This window comes from Biomphalaria glabrata, chromosome 1 (genome assembly GCF_947242115.1).
Source record: "Biomphalaria glabrata chromosome 1, xgBioGlab47.1, whole genome shotgun sequence".
Taxonomy (NCBI): domain Eukaryota; kingdom Metazoa; phylum Mollusca; class Gastropoda; family Planorbidae; genus Biomphalaria; species Biomphalaria glabrata.
This window is the reverse complement of record NC_074711.1, coordinates 86,738,387-86,758,561: the sequence shown is the minus strand read 5'-3', so window position 1 is coordinate 86,758,561 and position 20,175 is coordinate 86,738,387. Positions and strand designations below refer to the sequence as shown.

The 20,175-nt window shown below is 34.7% G+C and overlaps 1 protein-coding gene across 1 annotated transcript; it reads left to right on the top strand.

Annotated features, from left to right (window-relative positions):
- The first annotated feature begins 6,892 nt into the window (after window positions 1-6,892).
- Window positions 6,893-20,151, top strand: LOC106054298 (ubiquitin carboxyl-terminal hydrolase MINDY-3-like). Its single transcript, XM_013210107.2, has 12 exons — window positions 6,893-7,155; window positions 7,979-8,128; window positions 8,740-8,983; window positions 10,905-11,019; window positions 11,280-11,353; window positions 12,430-12,509; window positions 13,832-13,902; window positions 14,066-14,146; window positions 15,485-15,557; window positions 15,728-15,800; window positions 17,260-17,419; window positions 19,227-20,151. Exons 1-12 carry the CDS (start codon window positions 7,047-7,049, stop codon window positions 19,374-19,376), a joined length of 1,380 nt encoding a protein of 459 aa, XP_013065561.2. The 5' UTR covers window positions 6,893-7,046; the 3' UTR covers window positions 19,377-20,151.
- The last annotated feature ends 24 nt before the right edge of the window (window positions 20,152-20,175 follow it).

The following is a 20,175-nucleotide window of genomic DNA, read 5'->3' as shown; positions in this document are numbered from 1 at the left end:
TAATTGACAGAGAACTCAACAGGCTAAACATTGAACAAAGGCCCATATTCCATTGTAATCGAGTGTGTAGTAGGTACGGTCAGTTTGTGAGAGAGTTTGTGTTATCACTCAAACTCAGAGATCCGCCCATGAACAAGGAATATTCCATCCTCGGTCTTGTTTTGATAGTCTAAAAAACTCTGAAGTAATTTAAAAAAAAAAATAAAAACTATTAAAAATATTTCTGCTGGAGTGAACAACTGTATAGAAAAAATACAATAGACATAGCCTACATATAGGAGAACCAGCTGGACCAAAACAACACAAGACCTTTTAGGCCATGAGGCTTTCAAGGCTATAAACAAATGAAAAAAGGCAAACGATTAAAAAAAAATAGGCTTTTAGTTAAAGAATGTGTCCGATGTTTTTATTGGCTATTTAGGCAGAAAAGAAATGAACTGCAGTGGTGTGAAAGAGGCGGTACGGTCGGATTAAAATTAAAAAAAAAGTGTGTGACTTAACAAAACAATTCAGATCGCTGACTCGAAGTAGTTTCATCCGGCCTGCCGAAACGTCGGCATAAAGTGTACAAAATCCCCCACCCATTCCGAGAAAGAAAAAAAAAGGTTGAAAAAATGTATCTTTACCTACATTAGGGCCCTCGCCTTTTCTCGTATGGATTGGTACTGTGACCTTTAACATTTGTGCGTTAATGAAATGTGACTCTGAATGTAGAATCTACCAGGAAAAGTGAACGGATCTTAACTTTTTTATGGAACATGATAATAAACCAACAAATTTGTTTTATAAAGAAAGTGTGGCTGAAAAAAGAATAATAGTCATTATGAAACCAATATGGCGGCATTCTTGATTTTAGCCGCGAAGATTGTTAAACTACGCTTAGAGATTGTAGAATTTATGAGAATATTTTTAAAAAATACAATAAAATGAGTTGGTTGCAAAGCTAACTACAATGTTACTCACATTTTAAGAAGCGATGTGAAGCCATTTTCTAACATGTAAAAAACAAAATAACTTAAAATTATCCCATCAATTAATGTAAGTAATTGATCCACGGGTTTCAAATAAAGTAGTTTCAGGTCAATTTCATTTCTTTTATCAATCTTTTCGTTCATGTAGCCCACGACAAGAGTGTCGGAAATTAAAATGACCCGCAGATCGAATTAGGTTGGGCATCACTGCCGTAGTGCATGATTGATCTGCTATACAAGAGTTGTCTTCTAGTTTTCGAGTTCAAATGTAGGACTTTAATTATCCCCACGGTATTTTTTGAGTTCTCAAGCTGTGTTCTGTAGAAGCCTTGTACTACCAGGATTACCTCTATATGCAAGCCACTTCTGGGCCGTGCAGAATGTGACCAAAATGATTTCAAAAATTGTTGTGCGGAATTTAATGACATCTGGTTCAAATATTTATCTGAAGGATTTATACAATGCTTTGCAAATATTTTCCAACCTATTTTTCCAGACACTCGAATGTATTTTCTTGAATACTGCTTCTCAAAATGTTGCTGTAGCCTTTTGTATAGCTTAGACAACTCCAATCGCTGTTGAATCGGGTGAAAGATCAACCAGAAACTATTTTAGAAAGACTATATGATGCAATAACACCTGAATAAGAAGCTTACAAATGATTAGTTGAACGGTTTGGAAATTTCGCTATACAAATTTAAGTTTTTGTTGATTTAGGCATAGATAAAGGCAGGATAATAAATTGCGTGATTTTATTTCTTCTGAGCTTTTTTTTTATTTCAATGGGGGGCACCAAATTCATTTCGCCTAGGGCCTTCAATTACCTGAGGCCGGCGCAAAAACTCTGGCAGAGCCTGCAACATCGCTGACCCCAAACTGTATAGGTAAATGTCGTTCTTTTGGATACATCATGTGTCAGAGAGGGAGCGGGGGAACAGTTGTGTGGGCGACAAGTCTTCGATGATCTGTGGTTGCTTTGAGACTGAAGAAGGCCGTATGTGCATTAATGCCAAGAAGAAATTTCTTTTAAATTTTGAACATTTTAATGAACTAAGTAAAATGGTGGGATGTGCGGTGGAGAGGCTAAGTACGCTTGAACTTGGCTAAGTTTGGCTTGGCTACCAATGAAGAGGTTCGACACCCGACTTGAGCAGAGTTGTGTTTACTGAGCGCCTAAAGGCAGCACGGAAAAACCTTGTTTTTGTTTTGTAAAATGTTTTTACATACTTCGGATGTTCCTTCAGAGTTGAAGATAGTTTACTTCCTAGTCCAAACCTCCCGCAGGACGACGGGGGATGGGAGCGGGCAGGGTTTGAACCCTCGACAGTCGACCAGGCAGCCTTCTCCCAGATAACCCTTTCACCCAACGGTCCACAATAGAGATTGGACCTTAGCAATCTGAGCATGCTATAAGCGTAAAAGTGGCGCTATATAAAAGCTATAATTTAATGAAGATTAAAAAGGACTAAATTTAAGCGAATAGAAACATAACGCAAAATACAGTCATCACAGTCAACGGTGACGATCAACAGACAATAGCGCGAATACCAAAACAATTGCAAATAATGACATGAATAGGCTACATGAGCGAACAAATACCCATAAATTTAGTCTAACATATTTCATCTTTAGCAAATTCACTGGAACTTTAACATATTATTAGAAATAGGCTATGCATCGATAGGCAAAAAGTAAAATATCTGTCTCTGACTGCTTCTCTCCCTTTCTTTTCTCTCTCATAATCTAACGAAAACGTCAAAGGCAACAACTAATTTCTGGATAAATACGTTAGTTTGGCAGCACTACGCCAGTCACTTCCCTTTAAATTAAAAAAAAAACGGAAATGAGAATTACAAATGTAAAATTGGTGTTAGATGATTGAGACCAATAGATGAACACCTCTTGTTTGTAAAGAATCGATGAAAATAGATCTAAATATTTTATTGATCATCAAGACACTTTATACCATTGACAACGATCACCTGTCCTGCCTGTCAGTTTAGAACCAGCAATCGTCACCTAAAGTGGCTCAAGGCTTTTAAATGAAAAAAAAAATAATTTCTATATCTTCTCCACACAATATAAATTTAAAAAAAAAAAAAAAACTATATATATATACCTATATTCTTGATCACCTTTACTCAACTTTATAGAGATAATGAAGACTTGAAGTGCACATAATGATGTACTCAAATTCCGATTTCGTTATAAAGTTTTATAATGTAAAATTATACATTAGTATAAGTGTGAGCTATTGACGGTTATTGTGATCGAATACTAATTGAAATGCAGTTAAATCGTTTAGGCCTACCTGCTTTAAAATATTCAAATTTGGCTAGATGACTAGAAAATCTTTATCCTTAGGCTATATTTTTCTCGGGGGGGGGGAGTGTTAAATGCTATTTCTTAAATCTAACATTCATTAGTTATTGAAACCAAATTAATTGGCTCAATACGTTACATAAGGAGGTAGGCTATTGTCTTTTTTTTTTTTTTTTAATTTTGTTGTCATTTTGTAGGGCACTTATTAAGCCTCTATATGAAATATGCTTCCCTTTGTCTCGAAAGAAAATGGATGCGCCCAGAATCCAGATTAATTAGGCTACTGACTTTGGTTTCTTAATCTTCTTCAATTGGGGAAGCATCTGGTTCGACTAAACAAGCCGATTCTGGAACGGCAAACTTTGACACCGTTCATGCATGTACTATCGGATAAGACAGTTTTCTTCTTCTTTCTCTTGAATAAAGCAGCTTCGGTACTTTTGCTCTCGGTGAGGCTGTCCGTCTGTCACTGTGCAATTCCCTCCCAGACACGTTCATCGATGTCTGCAGTCCTGAGATCCGGCTTGCAGACATCTCTTCATGTTAGTTTTGCGCCTCCCTTGAGTTTGATTCCCTCTGTAAACTCAGCATAAAGAATGCACTAGGGCAGGGGTTGGCAAGTTACGACCCGCGGGCCACATGCGGCCCATCGGAGTGTTTTATGCGGCCCACGAACACCTACAGAAATCAGGTGTGCCCACAAAGTATTCATATAAAGTGCAATTATATTAAAATGAATAATTGTAAATATCTATTTAAATTATTGAAACGTCTGATTCTTATCACTTGTGATAAAGAGGTTAAAGAAACAACATTATCCCTACATTTTGTTCTTTAAAGTTTAAAGGAAACGAATATTATTCTTATTGGTAATATTTCAGAACATTCAGTCAAAGAAAGAAACTCAAGCCAGTATTTATTGAATTCTATGATACACTGTGTTGAACTTGAGAGTGTTGGGTTGGTTTAGATAAGATGGCAAATGTAACAACTGATGGAGCCCGTGCTTTGATTGAGAAAAATAGTCGTCGTTTTTTTTTAAATCCAAGAACAATATGCCAACAATATTAAACATATTTGGTTATTACACTTCACATAGCAATGGGTCTTAGCCACAGGCAGTTCCGAGAAGTATTTAATGATTTGGAAACAAATCATTTCGAAGTTCGGTACCACAGTAGTTTCCCTAGTTTATACTATAGCCTACCGTTTCTTTCAGCGGCGTAGCTATGTTGGAGGTAGAAGGGTCCAAATTTGAAAATCCCATAAGACCCCCACTTGAGGGGTCCCCCAACTAAGTGTCCAAAATCTGCCTTACATTAAATATTATGCCATTATCTCATGTTATGATGCAAAGGCCCCTAAAAAGGTCAACCCCTCCCCCCCCCGGGCCCCCAAATCCCTATCTACGCCACTGGTTACTTTCCAAAGAAATGCAATGCCACTGTTCACATTAGTGGAGCTTTTGTAGATTTTTTTTAAGGATATCTTTTATATTATTTAACGTGCATACCACACGACCAGACAGGTTAGCCTATACTTTGCAAATTTATTCAGGGAATGTCCTCGCAAACTGTGCTTATCCTATCTTACTATCTTTGTAGATCTATATATCTATAGTTTGCTATATATCTATATAGGTCTTATAGGTATATATAATCTAGACCTATTCAACGATCCCAGACTTTTGTTTTTGTCTTTATTGATTAGAACGCCTTTGCTTCTAAAAAGAAAACACACACTGAGAGAGAGAGAGAGAGAGAGAGAGAGAGAGAGAGAAATAAAGAGGGGGTTATGCGGGGTCCTAACACACTAACACATAAATAGGCATATGTAGGCTTGTTACCCAGCTAGTAGAAGGAAAACTGAATTCAAACCTCTGAAGGTTTTGTGGGTCAACGCTGAGAGAAAAAAAAAGGAGCCGGCGACCCTTAGGCAGTTTGCAGAGCCTGTAACGCCGCTGATGCCTAACTGTATATATGTGTTTAATGTTATAACTCACACCACCGATGTGCAAGAAATTCATTTCGTTTGCGTAAAACAGATTTTAAAACTACAACGGCTGATAAAATCAATGTTTACTATATTGTTTTCCGTATTTTGCTATAAGTAAAGAGATAGGCTATTCTGTGTGTGTGTATATATATATATATATATATATATATATATATATATATATATATATATATATATATATATATATATATATATATATATATATATATATATATATATATTCTATATATATATGGCTTGTCTTCGAGTTCGTCATCAAAAAATGACTGCCTTTGGCATACGTTCGTCTCCCTTACGGAATACGTGCCCTGCCCATCGTAGCTGTCGGACCATAAGACGTCCCTCTATACTGTCCATACCGGCGTTCGCAAGGACATCGCTGTTTGTAGTGCGGTCCTGCCACGTATGATGAAGCGCACGCATCTTTAGTGAAAGCGCTCAAGATGTTTTAGTTGTTTTTTTATATAGTGTCCATATCTCAGAGCCATATAGAAGGGTTCTGAGAACCACAGCCTGGTAAACATTGATTTTTGTAATCAGGGGGAGCGATTTGTTCTTCCAAACTCCCGCCTGAAGGCGTCCAAAAGCGCTACTAGCCCTGGCCAGACGGTTATCAACTTCCCTTGAAAGTGAGGCGTCATTTGACACTATACTACACAGATATGTGAAGTGGTCTACCACGTTAAGGGGCTGTCTGTTTACTGTGATCCTTGGGGCTGAGTGTGTTTCATTGGGTGACTTCTGGAACATTCTTCTGTTTTCCCGAGGTTTATAGATAGACCGAAAGAGCTTAGGCGGCAGCGTATGCTAATTCGTTTACCGCGTTCTGGAGGTCATGTTCATTGTGAGCTAGCAGGGCGCAATCATCGGCATAGAGAAGCTCCGTTATGACCATCTCCTTTGTTTTTGTATGGGATAGTAGACGCTGGAGATTGAACACATTGCCGTCAGAACGAAACCGGATGTAGATGCCTTCATGCAATCGCTGCCTCATTTGACCCAGCATTACGCCAAAGAAGATAAATGTCGAAGAGAAATTTTGTGGGTATATTCTAAACTTTATTTTTGAGTGTTCGTAAGTTTTTCAAATCTTAATCTATTTTATCAGGGTGGATTTGTCTCAGATTATCCCTCAGCGTAATTAGTTTCATATCGATATAAAAAGTCACTTAGGCAACCCAATTTTAAATAACCAACGCGAACAGTGTACATTTCTTTTTGTTAGACATTAGTTACATGTAGACAACATTTAACACTATTTTAACACTTTTTTTATGCAAACCAGGTAAAAATTTTGTAAACGACCTGCTTAAATGAAATCTACTATCGTAGACCCCCGTGGAGATCTCATAGACCCCCAATTTATTTCTTCACGTTCGTAGACGCCTTGGAAGTCTTCGTAGACCCCTGGGGGTCTATATAGACCACTTTGGAAATCACTGCTATAGGCGAAAGGCCATGCGAAAGGCATAAGGCCTAGAAAACATATCTACATATATATATATATGTAGATATATATATAGGTCTGTGATCTAGTTTATGACAATTTTAATTATATTGACAGAAGAGTAGATCTCGCACAAAATGAGATGCTCGTCAGAAGTTGTCAATAAACAATATGGACGATTTGTATTTCATTTACAAATTTACATTATTCGTTAAAATGGTCCAGCTGTAGATCTATACAAGATGCTATCGTGTTTGAAAAAATTGATAGACTAAATTACAGGTCTAAATATGGCATCTCATTTGCCTAAGTCGGCAGAACAAGCATTACTTAAAGACGTTATATTATTATTGTGGGGACCATCTCTCAAAGAAGACTTATTTTCTCGTTGGACTCAGGGTGAGATTCAAGAATCAAGTCATATTCAATTCAATGCAAGATGATTTTTGAAGATCTAGATCAAAGTTTCTTTATTTCCTGTATCTTGCACTGCCTACAGTCAGACTGATATTGACAGGCACTATAGTCTAGATTAGTCTAGATAGATTTTTACCAGACAGACAGACAAGAGTTGTGAATAAAAGCTTTAAAAAAAAATAGATTATTATTAAATATATACTTAGATCTATATACTAATACATACTACACATAGATCTAGATAGATAGTAAAAAAAGAAACAAAAAAAGTAAAGTTCCCATTTCAGACCATATAGGGCAGATGATGTAAAGGCCATCTGTTTCTGTGGCCCACGGATTAACGAGTTTATCATGATGTGGCACAACAACCAATGTCTTAACTTTACCCCAGCTAATGTCAGGTACCCATTAGAACTGGGTGGACTCAGAGGCACCCTTAAGATCACAAAATAAAAATTTTGCTAATTATTTCTTCTATCTGACAAAACAAGAATTAAAAAAAAAAATTAAACATTTAGTTATTGGTAATAATTTTGTTTGGTATTGTCAAACAAGGGAAATATATTGTATTTGACTTATTTGGTGTTTTAAGTTGAATTAGCCCCCTTTATACTTTTTAGGTAACTGCTTTAAAAACTATAACTAACTATAAAACCTATTTTCATAAGTGCTGTGCTAGCATAGTGGCTAGTGTATTGGCTCGAGGAGTCTTTCCTTGAGTTAGAATTCAGGTCCTTCACCTTTTTTTTATAACCATATATGAAATAATAATATAGTAAAACTTTTTCTTATGTTGAACTTCAAGGTTTTGTTTTTAGTGAGAAAACAAATACAGCATTGGTACAGCTTCAGGGTGGACCCTGTGCCATCATTGCACCAGTTCAAGCTTTCATAGTCAAATGTGCCCTGTTCAAAGGTGGAAACTGCAGTATAGATGCATTGACTTCAGTTTCAGGTGGGTACTTTATTTCAATCTATAAGTTGTTTCCACTCAACCAAAAAACAGTTTGCTATATGGCTGATGCCTGTACTCTTGTGCTAGAAAGTAATAAAGATAAATGCAACCTTTATCATTTTCCTCCTACAAGTACCGGTATTTCTTTTTTTGCTTTCAGTACTGTCACAGTCAAAATAGTTAACTTATTGTACCTTATAGTACTTTAGTGAGTTTAATGAATACAGAGCGTGAAAATGTAAATAGTGAATGTGAGCTAGGTATGACAGGAAGTAAGGTGGTATGAGAGATTGAGAGTTTTAGTGAGTTACAAGTATGCAGTCAAGAGAAGTTAGTTGGAGAGTTTAAGTTAAACAGTCTAAAGTAGTGAGTTGGAGAGTTTTAGTTAAACAGTCTAAACTAGTTAGATGGAGAGTTTTAGTTGAACAGTCTAAAGTAGTTAGTTGGAGAGTTTTAGTTGAAGAAGTAAGACGAGTGTTAGTTGGAGTTGAAATTATTAGTTGAAGTTTGTCCCCATTTCTTCCCTATTCCAATCAAATGTGAGACTTTTGTTTCTTCTTCTCTTCCATTCACATGTGAGACTCTTACTTTTCATCGTCTATTGTTCACAGCTGAAAGAGCCAACCAGCTACTAGTTGAAGCGCTCTATGAAATTTTATCTCAGTTGAACAGCTCACAGTATATTTTAGTAAGTCTGTCCAAACATCTCCCAAGTGTAGAGTCACAACTGTCTGCCGAGCAACTGAAATGTGAAGAGAATGGAGAGACAAGCACACCTTCCATTCAGGATGAAAGCAACAACACAAAAAGGGCATTAACTGCATTAAATCAAGAGTCTTTCCATGCCAATTTAAAGTAGGATTATTTTAACACTTTTTTTTATGCAAACCAGGTTAAAATTGTGTAAATGATTTATTTTTTGGCCCAATATTGTATTACATTTAGAAAGTTAAAATATAAAATGTAATTAAATTGTAATTAAAACAACATAATAATATTTATAAGATCACATGCATTAGAATTGAGATGCTATATAGACTTACTATGGTTGGCAAGCTGTCTCCATAAAGATCTTTCACTGGCAATGTCTAAAGCTTCTCCCACCTTGTGTCCACTTCTCTGAGGTCCTTGTTGAAAGTGTGGTGCCAAGTTATACGAGGAGATCCCCATTAGCACTTGCCTCATTTTGGCCTCCATGTCCTTGCAACCAGGGCCGACCCTAACAATTGCGGGGCCCTTTGCGAAACAGATTGTGTGGAGCCTAGTCTCGGTAGGGATAAGGATAATAAGTGAAAATTAATATTTTTTATTTGAAAAAAAAAATGTTTCTTTGTATTTTATTAATTTTTGCTAAGTACAATATCACAATCAAGTTAACTTGTTTTCAGGGGTTTGATTCCTAGCTACTTTCGAACTATCGCCAAAATTATTATAACTGTATCTGGTTGAGGTTCTATGTTCTCCCCTTAAAAACACTCTTTGAATAAAGAATTGACCAGTGCATGCAGGGCCGGTCCTCAGATTGGGGATCCCCATGTGAAACGGATTGTGTAGGGCCCAGTCTGGATAGGGATAAGGATAATAAGTGAAAATTAAGATTTTGTATTATAAAATAAATTTTGTCTTTGCATTTAATTCATACTTTACTACATACAAAATCACTATCAAATTAACTTTTGAGCCAGATAGAAGTTTTCCCACAAAAAGCTGATAAACATTCAGATCTTCTTTTTAGATTTACTATCGACTAGCGAAATATCGTTTTTGTTTTTTTTAAGAGGTCGAGATAAATTTACATCTATATGTGTATGCCAGTGACCATTAAAGTAAATTAAGTATTTGAACTTCTTCTTTTGGTTAAAATTCTCCTTATTATTTTTTTAATATGCCAGTGACCATTAAAGTAAATTAAGTATTTGAACTTCTTCTTTTGGTTAAAATTCTCCTTATTATTTTTTTAAAATGAAAGCTGGCAATGCAGGTTTTTTTTAAATCGCAAGTAGAATTTACATTTTCCATATTGAATGTCATCCTGAAATGACAATTTTGTCTGTTTTTATTATTTTAAAGAGATTTGCTTGAGTTTTCGGAAGATTTTAATAATTTCAGGAGATTTTCATGACTTCTTTTTGTATATTTTGCAATTGCAGGAGAATTATAGGGACCCTTTAATAATAAGTTAAAATGGTTTAATTTAATAATTTACAATTAGAGTTAGCGCGGTGCCTATGAAAGTGCGGGGCCCACTGCGGCCGCAAAGGTTGCAGTGGCTAATACCGGCCCTGATTGCAACTCTTGGTATGCATAACTCATTCTATCAGAGGACATGTCCCACAAACCTCATGCAATATTGGTCACAACTTCATTAAGTGGTCGAGTCCCAGTTCGGCCTAGGATTTCTTTGTTTAAGATTGCTATAGAAGGATCCTAGGTATCACATTCAAAGACTGCATCACAAACAAAAGCCCCATGTTGACCCGCTAACCACTGTAAAAAAAAAACACAAACAAAAACATTATGGCCTTATCACAAGGTCCTCAAGGCTCACACAGACCTTCCTTCAGGGAACAGTACCAGGAAAAAGAAATTAAAGATCAGTTTGACAGTTTGGTGTGTGATAATTATTAAGTGCTATGTCAAAATGAATTATATTATTTTAAATTAGGTTTTCAAGTATCCATTTCATCTACTTTAGTTCCAAGTATTATTAATCAAAGAAACAAAAATGTTAAGCAAATGATTTTTTGTTAACATTTAAACTTTTTATCCTGTATAGGTTTCACCATTGCAGTGATACTGATGAACTTCATAGGTCTCTGGAGAAATCTCTACCAGAATTTCAATCCAAATTTGGAGTTTTACTTTATTTATATTCTTTAGTTTTATCAAAGGTAATGTTTTATTTATCAACATATTTATTTCATTTTAGGAAAATAATTATAGTTTATTCTTGGTCTGGTACAAATATTAACATTATTCAACATCAAAATATTAAGATCTATTTATATATTTAAATTGATATTTACATTCATAATAAATTTTAAGTTTTTTTTGTGTTTTTTTTTATTTTCTAGTTCTCGTTTTTTTTCTTTTGATTATGTATGTACCTATTTGAAAAGTAGCCTGACCTATATAAAATGTTCACTTTCAGGGAGTGCGACAAATAAAAAATGAAGTAGAAGATCCATCAGAACCTTTAATAGATGGAATCTATGGACATGGGAGGTTAGTTAGTTCTCCTTTATTAGTACTATATATACAATTATATTATTTAAATTAATTCAAGTAATTTTTTTTTAACCCATAATAATTTTTATAACTGTGATGGGGATTTTCCTAAAATTTCCCGTCATTTCTTTCTTAACTCTTTATCTCCATAATTATTTTAACACGTTCTGACAGAATTGTTCATTTTTCACATGTGTACATTCTACTGTGTTATGATTAAACTTCGATAAAATTTTTGTTAAGAGTTAAAAATTTAAAATATTAAAAAAAAATTATTTCAAGAATCAAAGCTGTTACCCTTTAATTTTGCAGAAAATTTTCTTGCATGCATATTTTTATGTATGCAGTATAGCATAGGTACTATGATTTTCAACTTTTTTTTTTCAAATACTCAGTACAACTATGCTTTATAACCACATTCAGTTCAATAATATAATATAGAATTCCTTATATAATTTTTTTTTTTAATATTTAATAACTCTTTATTTAGGTTACTTCAGCACACTTGTGCTGAAAATTTCCTAAAATTGTTTTAAAGTCTGTTCCCATCTGTCTGTTCTGTTATAATCAGCCACTTTGCTTACAGTTATTGCTCATTCAGCAGCCCTGTTGATTTTTAGCCTATAGAGTAATATTGGTGTGTGCAATCCAATTTCAACTATATAGATACTTATCCCAGGCTGGATGCTTTGCTGAGTATCACATAACCTGCCTAATTTAGGATGTCAAATCACTCCCAAGTCTGAAAGAAACAGCTGGGGGAACTCTCCTTATGGTCACAGAACACACATATGAGACCCAAAGAAAAGCCTTGCTGAAGTCAGGCAAAGACTGCAAAAATAAGAATTTAAATTGAACCCCCCCCCCCCCCCCCCTTCCCAGTGTTTGCATAGTCATGTGAAATACTGCGCTGCCTAATCTTCTGATACAAATACAATACCCTATTATCATAGTATTAATTGTTTTTCAAGGATAATGAATTTTCAGCAATAAAATGTAACCATACTTTATATAGAACTGAATTTTTTTTTTTTTAAATACTCAGAGAATTATTTTGATTTACTCTTTTGCAGTCAAAGTTTAATAAATTTACTACTGACCTCACAGGCCACATCCTATGTCTGGGATAATGATAAGGATATATCAGGACTAAGTAAGTATATGTGGGATTTTTGCAAAGATAGATCAGGACTCAATAAATATTACATCCAATATAATGATTTAAATTTCTCGGTTCCCAGACAAAATAGCGCACATGAAATAGCGCAGAAAAAATATTTTTCAGTCATTTTGCAAGGAATACTTTAGATATCTTAAAATATAAATAGGCAAACATTATTCTAGAATTGTAATAAGCTAAAATGAATAGTTTCAAAATATAGCATTTATTTACATTCCAAAGGGCACTTCAAAAACATGCAAAGATACTTTCATACTTGTGAGACTTGCAAACACACACACAAAAACGTTAACAAAGTTAAACTGTATGCAATGTCCCATGAAAACATCAGTGGCTTGTTTCCATACATTGGCAATATAGCTGCAAGTTGGAAGTACTTTGTTTTGCTTGCAGCTTTACTTCGTTCTCCAGCATTGTATCTCAGAATCTTGTTCACTGTGTTCTCCTGTTCTCTGTGGAAGTGAGATATTAACTTACAGACATTGAGGTGATGACCGTCAATAGATATCTGAAATGCATGGTGCCATCCCTCCACTGAATTGTCTGTTTGTGGCACATTGTCCTGTACTTGATCTCTAACATTCCATAATGCTATCAGAAATCTTGGAGTCTCTCAGCGGTTCCGTCTCTGGCTACCAATTTAGTTGTCCTCCCAAGTCATACAAATTCCCTACATCTGGCCAGTGGAACAAATGAGATAAACAAACATTTGGCGAGATAAGAAAAGTGAATGCCTGCTTAATTAATCCTGACACACCTAACTTTTACATCCTAGCCTAAACTATCCTGTGAGAAAAGTAAAGAAGAAGGGGTGTTAGAATTAATCTGCTATGGCAATTGTTGAAGATGGTTCATGTCCTGATCTGTGAGTCAACTTAGCTGTTATATCTTGCATATGTTGCTCTTATAGCTGACTTAACTAACAATGCATTTTGGATGTCTAGGTCTCCACTGAGTTATTTTGTAGTTGAAGACACTTTATTGTCTTTGCGAGTACACTGGATGGCTGCCTGGTCATGTGAGATGTTCTTTAAGGTCCCAGGGTTAAATTCGGCATGCCACCATCCTCGCCATCCTGTTTGGAGGTTTGGACTAGGATGTAATGATCATTGATTCTGATGCAAAATTCCAAAATATATAAAAACATAAACTGATGCTCATTATTTTTTATAAGCATTTAAATTTATTAGCATGTTCCATACAAAATTATATTAAGTTTTAGGTTCAAGGACGCTTTATAGAAGGTAGATTACTTTGTTGTAAGATTATAATGTTATACTTTTTTTATATAACAGAACTTCGAGGCCTAGAAAAGCAGTCCACTATAGGATTTTTATCTTTACTAGAACATCTGCGTTATTGTGAGGTAATTTTATATTATCATCTTTCTTAATTTTTGTTAGCTATTGAAATATGTTGTATTTTGATGTTAAAGATTTTCTTTTTTTTCGCAAATGAATACTGCTAAACATAGATTTTAAAAAAATTAAAGTAATATAGTTGTTGCTATAGCTTTGAAATGTTTACAGGTAGGATGGTTTTTCAAGAATCCCAAGTATCCAATCTGGCTTCTAGGAAGTGAAACTCATCTTACAGTATTGTTCTCCACTGTAAGTCTTCCTTTAATAATGTCATTCTCAAAAATGTTTGTTTGTGGGTTTGCTATTGCTTTTTTTTTTGTAGAAAATAAAATGCAGCAAAATTACTCGTTAGCAATAAAATATTTATAAACAACTTTAGACATCTGGGGAGGGGGAGGGTTAAAATAATGTAAAAAAAAAAAATAGAAACTTTATTTGTTTGTATGTTTTTTGTTGCACATTTTGAATCTTTTCAACAACCCAATGAAAAAAATTGTTTTCATTTTATTTGTTGAGAATCATTTTTTCACTTCACAGTATCATACTATTAAATCTTAATGTTATAATTGTAGTATTAATAATCCTTTTTTACGCTCTAATAATAATGACTTTATAGTATAGATAGGAACATAGATAGAAACATATTACAAGGGAAAGATTTGTTTTCAAAATTTGATTGTGCACCTATACAACTTCTGTTTTTTTCTGTTTTTTTTTTTTTTTTTTTTAGCTTTGCTATTTACAATGGATTGTTGATTAATCATAATGATATATTATAAAAAGGATTTTTATGGAAAAAATGGATGATATATCTTGATTTTTTTTTATATTCTTTTGAATTCTAAACTCAATATTATTTGAAATGTTTATCAATTTCATTTAAATACTATTGAAAAAACTCTGTTCCAAGCCTGGGTGAGAAAGGAGGAGGGTTTGGCACCCTGAAAAACCTTAATTGCTATAGAAACGGCAACCTTTAAACATAAAGATAATTTTATGTTAGGTCTTTGTGGAAAGAGCTTGCTGCCCAATGCACTTAATGGCATGGGAGGATCTAAGTCAAAGACTATTGAAAAGCTTCTACATCTGTTATTACAAAATATGAAAGCAATGTTTAATCTGAAAGAAATATTGGATCTACATGTGTAGACAATCTTAACATTTTTGTAGATTTCTTATTAATTTAAATTCTTCTGTGATTAAGAGAAAAGCTTTTTTGGTGTAGGCCTACCACATAATTATATAACATCCTTAAATTTATCAATGCTTTATGATACTTCTAAGAAATAAGGCATATTCTTTGAAAATTGGCTTTTCATTAGAGAGAAAAATAAAAGATTTTCAAATTGAATTTCACGTCCCCCATTGTACTTCCAATTTAACTCTTTCTCTCCGTAATTATTTACCACATTCTGGTGGAATCAACGTTGGTACCTTCAGTTAGGAGAGAAAGAGTTAAAGGTTTCCTCATTTATGAAATCACTAGATCTTTTGAAGTAAATAGACAAGTAAGAACCATATCAGGGTTTCTTTTATTTCAGGGTCCTTACTATCTTGTTCAGTTTAAAATGTTTTGTGTTCCTACAGAATGAAAACCTAGTTGTAAAGGACAATCCATCTATAAATGCCAGACACGTGTTTTCTCAATTTGACAGTGAAGGTAAAAGCTGGATACTCATGACTTTTTAAAATAACAGTACAAGTTTTCTCACTAACAAACTATAAAGAAATTCAAGCATAATTTTATTACCTTTTTAAAACCCATAAATTTGTTTTATTTTTTCTTTATTCTATTCTAAACACTTTTTTTGTTGTTCACCACTTTTCTAGGTAATGGTTTTATTTCATCGTCGGTTTTAGAAGAAGTTATGAAATTGTTAGACCTTGTTGCGGATAAAGAGTAGTAAGTGACAAACTCTGTTTATCTTTTTTTAATTACCAGTGTGTAAATATTGATATATTCTGCATAAAACAATGAATATATATATAGATAGATAGATAGATATAGATATATATATATAGATAGATGGATAGATATATGTCTATGGATCTACAAAAAGGCAGGGGTTTTTTTGTGAGCTAAAAGGTGGTCGATGTAACAGAGGCGCCCCACGGAAACGCTTCAAAGACCAGCTTAGGCGTCAACTTTCCTTAGCTGACATAGATGAGAGCACCTGGTTGCATGCAGCCTCAGAACGAGACAGCTGGAGGTCACTCCCGAAGGCCGTGTGGTACACATTTGAGACCAAAAGAAAATCCGCTGCCGAGGACAAACGCAGGCGGCGAAAAGAAAATCTAAATCAACCACCTGCGGACAATGGTTATGCTTGCCCTGGATGTGGAAAGATATGTAGGTTACAGCTGGGGCTGCGCAGCCACGGGACATACTGCATTCCTCACTAATCTTCGGACTCGAAGACAAGCCTTATTATTATATATATATATATGTATTAGAAATCATGCTGTAATAAAGTTAAAACAAAATATTTTCTGCCATGAGGCTTTGATCAGCTACAAGTAAATGAAAAGGACCAACAATTAGCACTTTTAATAGTCATATAGTGGTACCTCTATGTAGTGTGCTTTAAAATGAATAGAGACAATAATAGGCCCATCCATTCTTTGATGTTGTTTACCCTTTGCTTTTTCTGTCTGTTTTTTTCTTCCTTTCTATGGCACTGCCCCCTGCAGGAAGTTCTTTAAGAGTCCTGAAGACCTTGTGATAAAGCCTTATAGCTTAAGTTTGCTTTTTCTGACTGTGGTCAGCAAGTCATCGTTGGGCCCAATTGTCATTGTGATTCTGGTTTGAATTTCCTCCTTTGTTGTGTTGTCTTTGCAAGTCATGCATAGGATCCTTGTAAAGCAGCGGTTCTCAATCTTTTAAGCTCGGCGACCCCTTTTTACAATCCCCCACTCTGCCGCGACCCCCCCACACACACACATACAGCAATAGAAGAGTAGACAATACCAATCCATATTTTCGATGGTCTTAGGCGACCCCTGGCAAATGTTCAATCGACCCCCAAGGGGGTCGCGACCCACAGGTTGAGAACCCCTGTTGTAAAGTATCTCGATTCCAATTCTAATACCACTGAAAAATGTTTTATCAAGAATATTTTAATGCCACAGCTAGATCATTAACTTCTTTTTTTTCTTTCAGTTGTTGAATGGGAAGGTTATGATTTGCAGTTTAATGACCATAGTTGTCTTTTTTTTTTTTAGTAACTCAACTGTAAAGAAAAAAATTAGCCTCTCTATTTAATCTGACAAGTATACAACTTTTATATTTTGGCTAAACAGTGTATACATTTGCATGTGATGTCTAATTTGTCACTGATAGTAGTGTTTTCTTTTATGAATAGTGTGGACATTATGAGAGAAAAAATGGATAGTGAGCAGTTAGGAATTATTACAAGAAACAGCTTTATGGAAGAATTTTTCCCAGAAGAGCCGCCAGAACAGCCAAGGTCATTTCACCTGTATCATTACAATGGTATACCACACTCCTGTCCTGGTGGGAAAGTAAGCTCATGAAAGTTGGCAACTGTATTTACAAATAAGTTTCATTATTGCTGAGAACCACAGGCCTAAACAATATTGTTTAATGTTACCCAAGATGAAAACATGCTTTATTAATGTTGAAGAGAAAAGAATAAAACAAACTATGATAAAATTTAACACAAATTTAAGCATCAGGAGAAAATATATCATTACAGCTAGAATAAAGATTTAAGTAAAAAGTGAATATTTTTCAGACCCCAGTCTTCACTTATTTGCCTGTTTTGTAAAATACTAGCTCACCTAAAATGCAGCAACGTCTTTAGGAAGTAGACACCCCCCCCCCACCCCCCAGGCTTTGTTACTCAAAGACTTGTTTTTTTTAAACATAGAACATTTATTATTAAATATATCAAACTTTATTAATAGCGTAGATAAAAAAAAGGGTTTTGTGTATTTCTTGTTCTGGGATGGATTGCTTTGGAGTTGGGACATGTCCAGAGCCCTACTTCTCCCTAGGACACGTGACTCTCATCATTGCCATCCAGAAGGTGGGGGGGGGGGGGGTCTGGAAGAGTCACAGGATTAGGTTCCTGCATCTATTTGGTTTTAGATCAGGTGACCTAGGTTTTGGATTTCATGGTCCAAGAGTCACCTATCCTCCTCTTATGTTTAGTACTTCTAACTTGTCCAAACCTCTTTCTAGTGGCCCAGACTAAATGTATGTGTTCCTAACCATAATGCCCATACACACACATTGCAACATTGGGAATCTGTGGTTAGCAGTGTGTTGATGGTTTGATTAATGCCCACAGGTGACCTTGTTATGGGTAGTGAAAAATGCAAACGGCACAGAGAAAGATTTTTATGTTTAATTAAAAGTATCAAGAATCAGAGATAATTGACTTCAAACAATACTTGTTTTTAAAAGAACAAGGAAAGGAGAATTTAAATGATTTGGGTTCCACTGCATTTCTTAATACAAACAAGAACGTTCGTAATGATTAATATTGGTTTTGTCTCGTTTCCTTATTTGTGTTTGTTATGATTACTGGGACCTTCTGTGTACTCAGACTTTGCAGAACAGAGGAATTAAAGGGGGAGGGGGGGCGGCTTAAAATCATTCAGAGAAGGAGCAAATGAGAAATCAGAGAGACCTGGCTGATAAGAAAGGGAGAAAGTATAAGAGAGAAAGAAAGCTGTAAATGTATCGAGAGAGAATGGTAAGGGGGCAGAGAAGAGAGCAGGGTAATTAGAGTTGAAGGGAGGCTACTGAAAGAACAAGTGTAACTTAAAGGTGTTACATGCAGTGGGGAGAGTGACCTAAAAAACAGGAAGTAAAAGGTGGACTGCAAAATGACCAGTAAAATATTTGTATGTTTCGGATGTTCCTTCAGAGTTGTTGATAGTTTACTTTTTTTTTTTAGTCCAAACCTGCCGCAGGACAACGGGGGAAGGGAGCGGGCAGGGTTTGAACCCAGGACCATAGATAAGTCAGAACAACAGTCCAGCGGGCACAAACTGCACGACCAGGCTGCCATCCTGGTAAATGTTGCATTGATACTTTGCGGCAAAAAAAAAATTATATTAAAAAAAGTCCTTATTTATATGTCAGCTCTAATATATATGCATTTTTCAATATAATTTTTTTCTAAATTCTTATTCACAAGTTTAAGTTTTGTTTTTACACTACCTTGTGTGTCTTGAACCATAAAATCTGTTATCAACTTAGTATTTTTCTATTTTTAGTATCAACTTGTTTCTAAAAATGTTGCCATTGCAAACCACATTCCCTTACAAAATTGCTTAAATTATTTTATTTGCACTTCAGGTAACTTTTGTGGAAGCCTACGCCATTCTAGATGAGGAAGTGGAGACACAGTTTATCACTGACACTAGCCCCATCAAATTATGCCTGCAAACAAAATGGCCGTCTATTGAATTAACATGGACCAACAAGCTGACTCCTTCTCTGAACTGAAGTATAGACAATTGTGATAAAAATACAGCAGCAACAAAAGTATGGCTTTTGAAGCAAAGAAATCTATTTGTACAATAGTTCCAGTCCAATGTCTCCTTTTTAAATGAGATGTATTTTAAAGTTCATAGTCACATATAAATTAACATATGATTAGTAAGATCTATCTACAAAGCTATATTTAATTTATTTAATACTATTAATTTCTAAACTTTATATTTTCAATACATATTTTCTTACGTTGGATGATCTATGTAGAAACTTGTTCAGAATGCCATAATAAATGGAATTGTTTTTTGTATAGTGCACATACAACAGCCGCAATACAAAAACTTCTCCAATGTTAACAAGAATATTAGTTTCTCACACCCAAAACCCATTTTAAAAATCAAAACATTTTTTTTTTTGCTTGCTCAACAATGATTCGTATCCAGCATTCAACTAGTTCCAAGAGCTGATCAAAACTTTTGCACAGCCACATTTGAACAGCTTCATATTTGGGTGCTTCTTATAGAGGTTATAGTGGTGCTAATCAAAGAATTAGATATTAATCCTATGGATTATGTTGTTTTTGCTTCAAAGCTTTGTATCGTGTTCTTTTAAAGAAAAACAAAAAGTGTTGTGCTTCTTTGTGACAATTTGTTAAACAGAGCATTGGCTCAATCAAACTGTTATGGTGTTAATAGCTTAGATTAGCCTTAGTTTTGTCAAATGTTCACATCTATTTTATACATTACTATAAATATTTATTTTAACTTCAAGCATTAAAAAAAATAAACTGGCAAAGAATAAAAAAAACAAC

Excerpts from the sequence above, each read along its gene's own strand:
- LOC106054298 (XM_013210107.2), top strand. The coding sequence starts at position 7,047 with ATGGCATCTCATTTGCCTAAGTCGGCAGAACAAGCATTACTTAAAGAC. Across the intron at positions 11,354-12,429 it reads GGAATCTATGGACATGGGAG|TCAAAGTTTAATAAATTTAC; the intron begins GTTAGTTAGTTC and ends ACTCTTTTGCAG. Across the intron at positions 15,801-17,259 it reads CTTGTTGCGGATAAAGAGTA|TGTGGACATTATGAGAGAAA; the intron begins GTAAGTGACAAA and ends TTTTATGAATAG.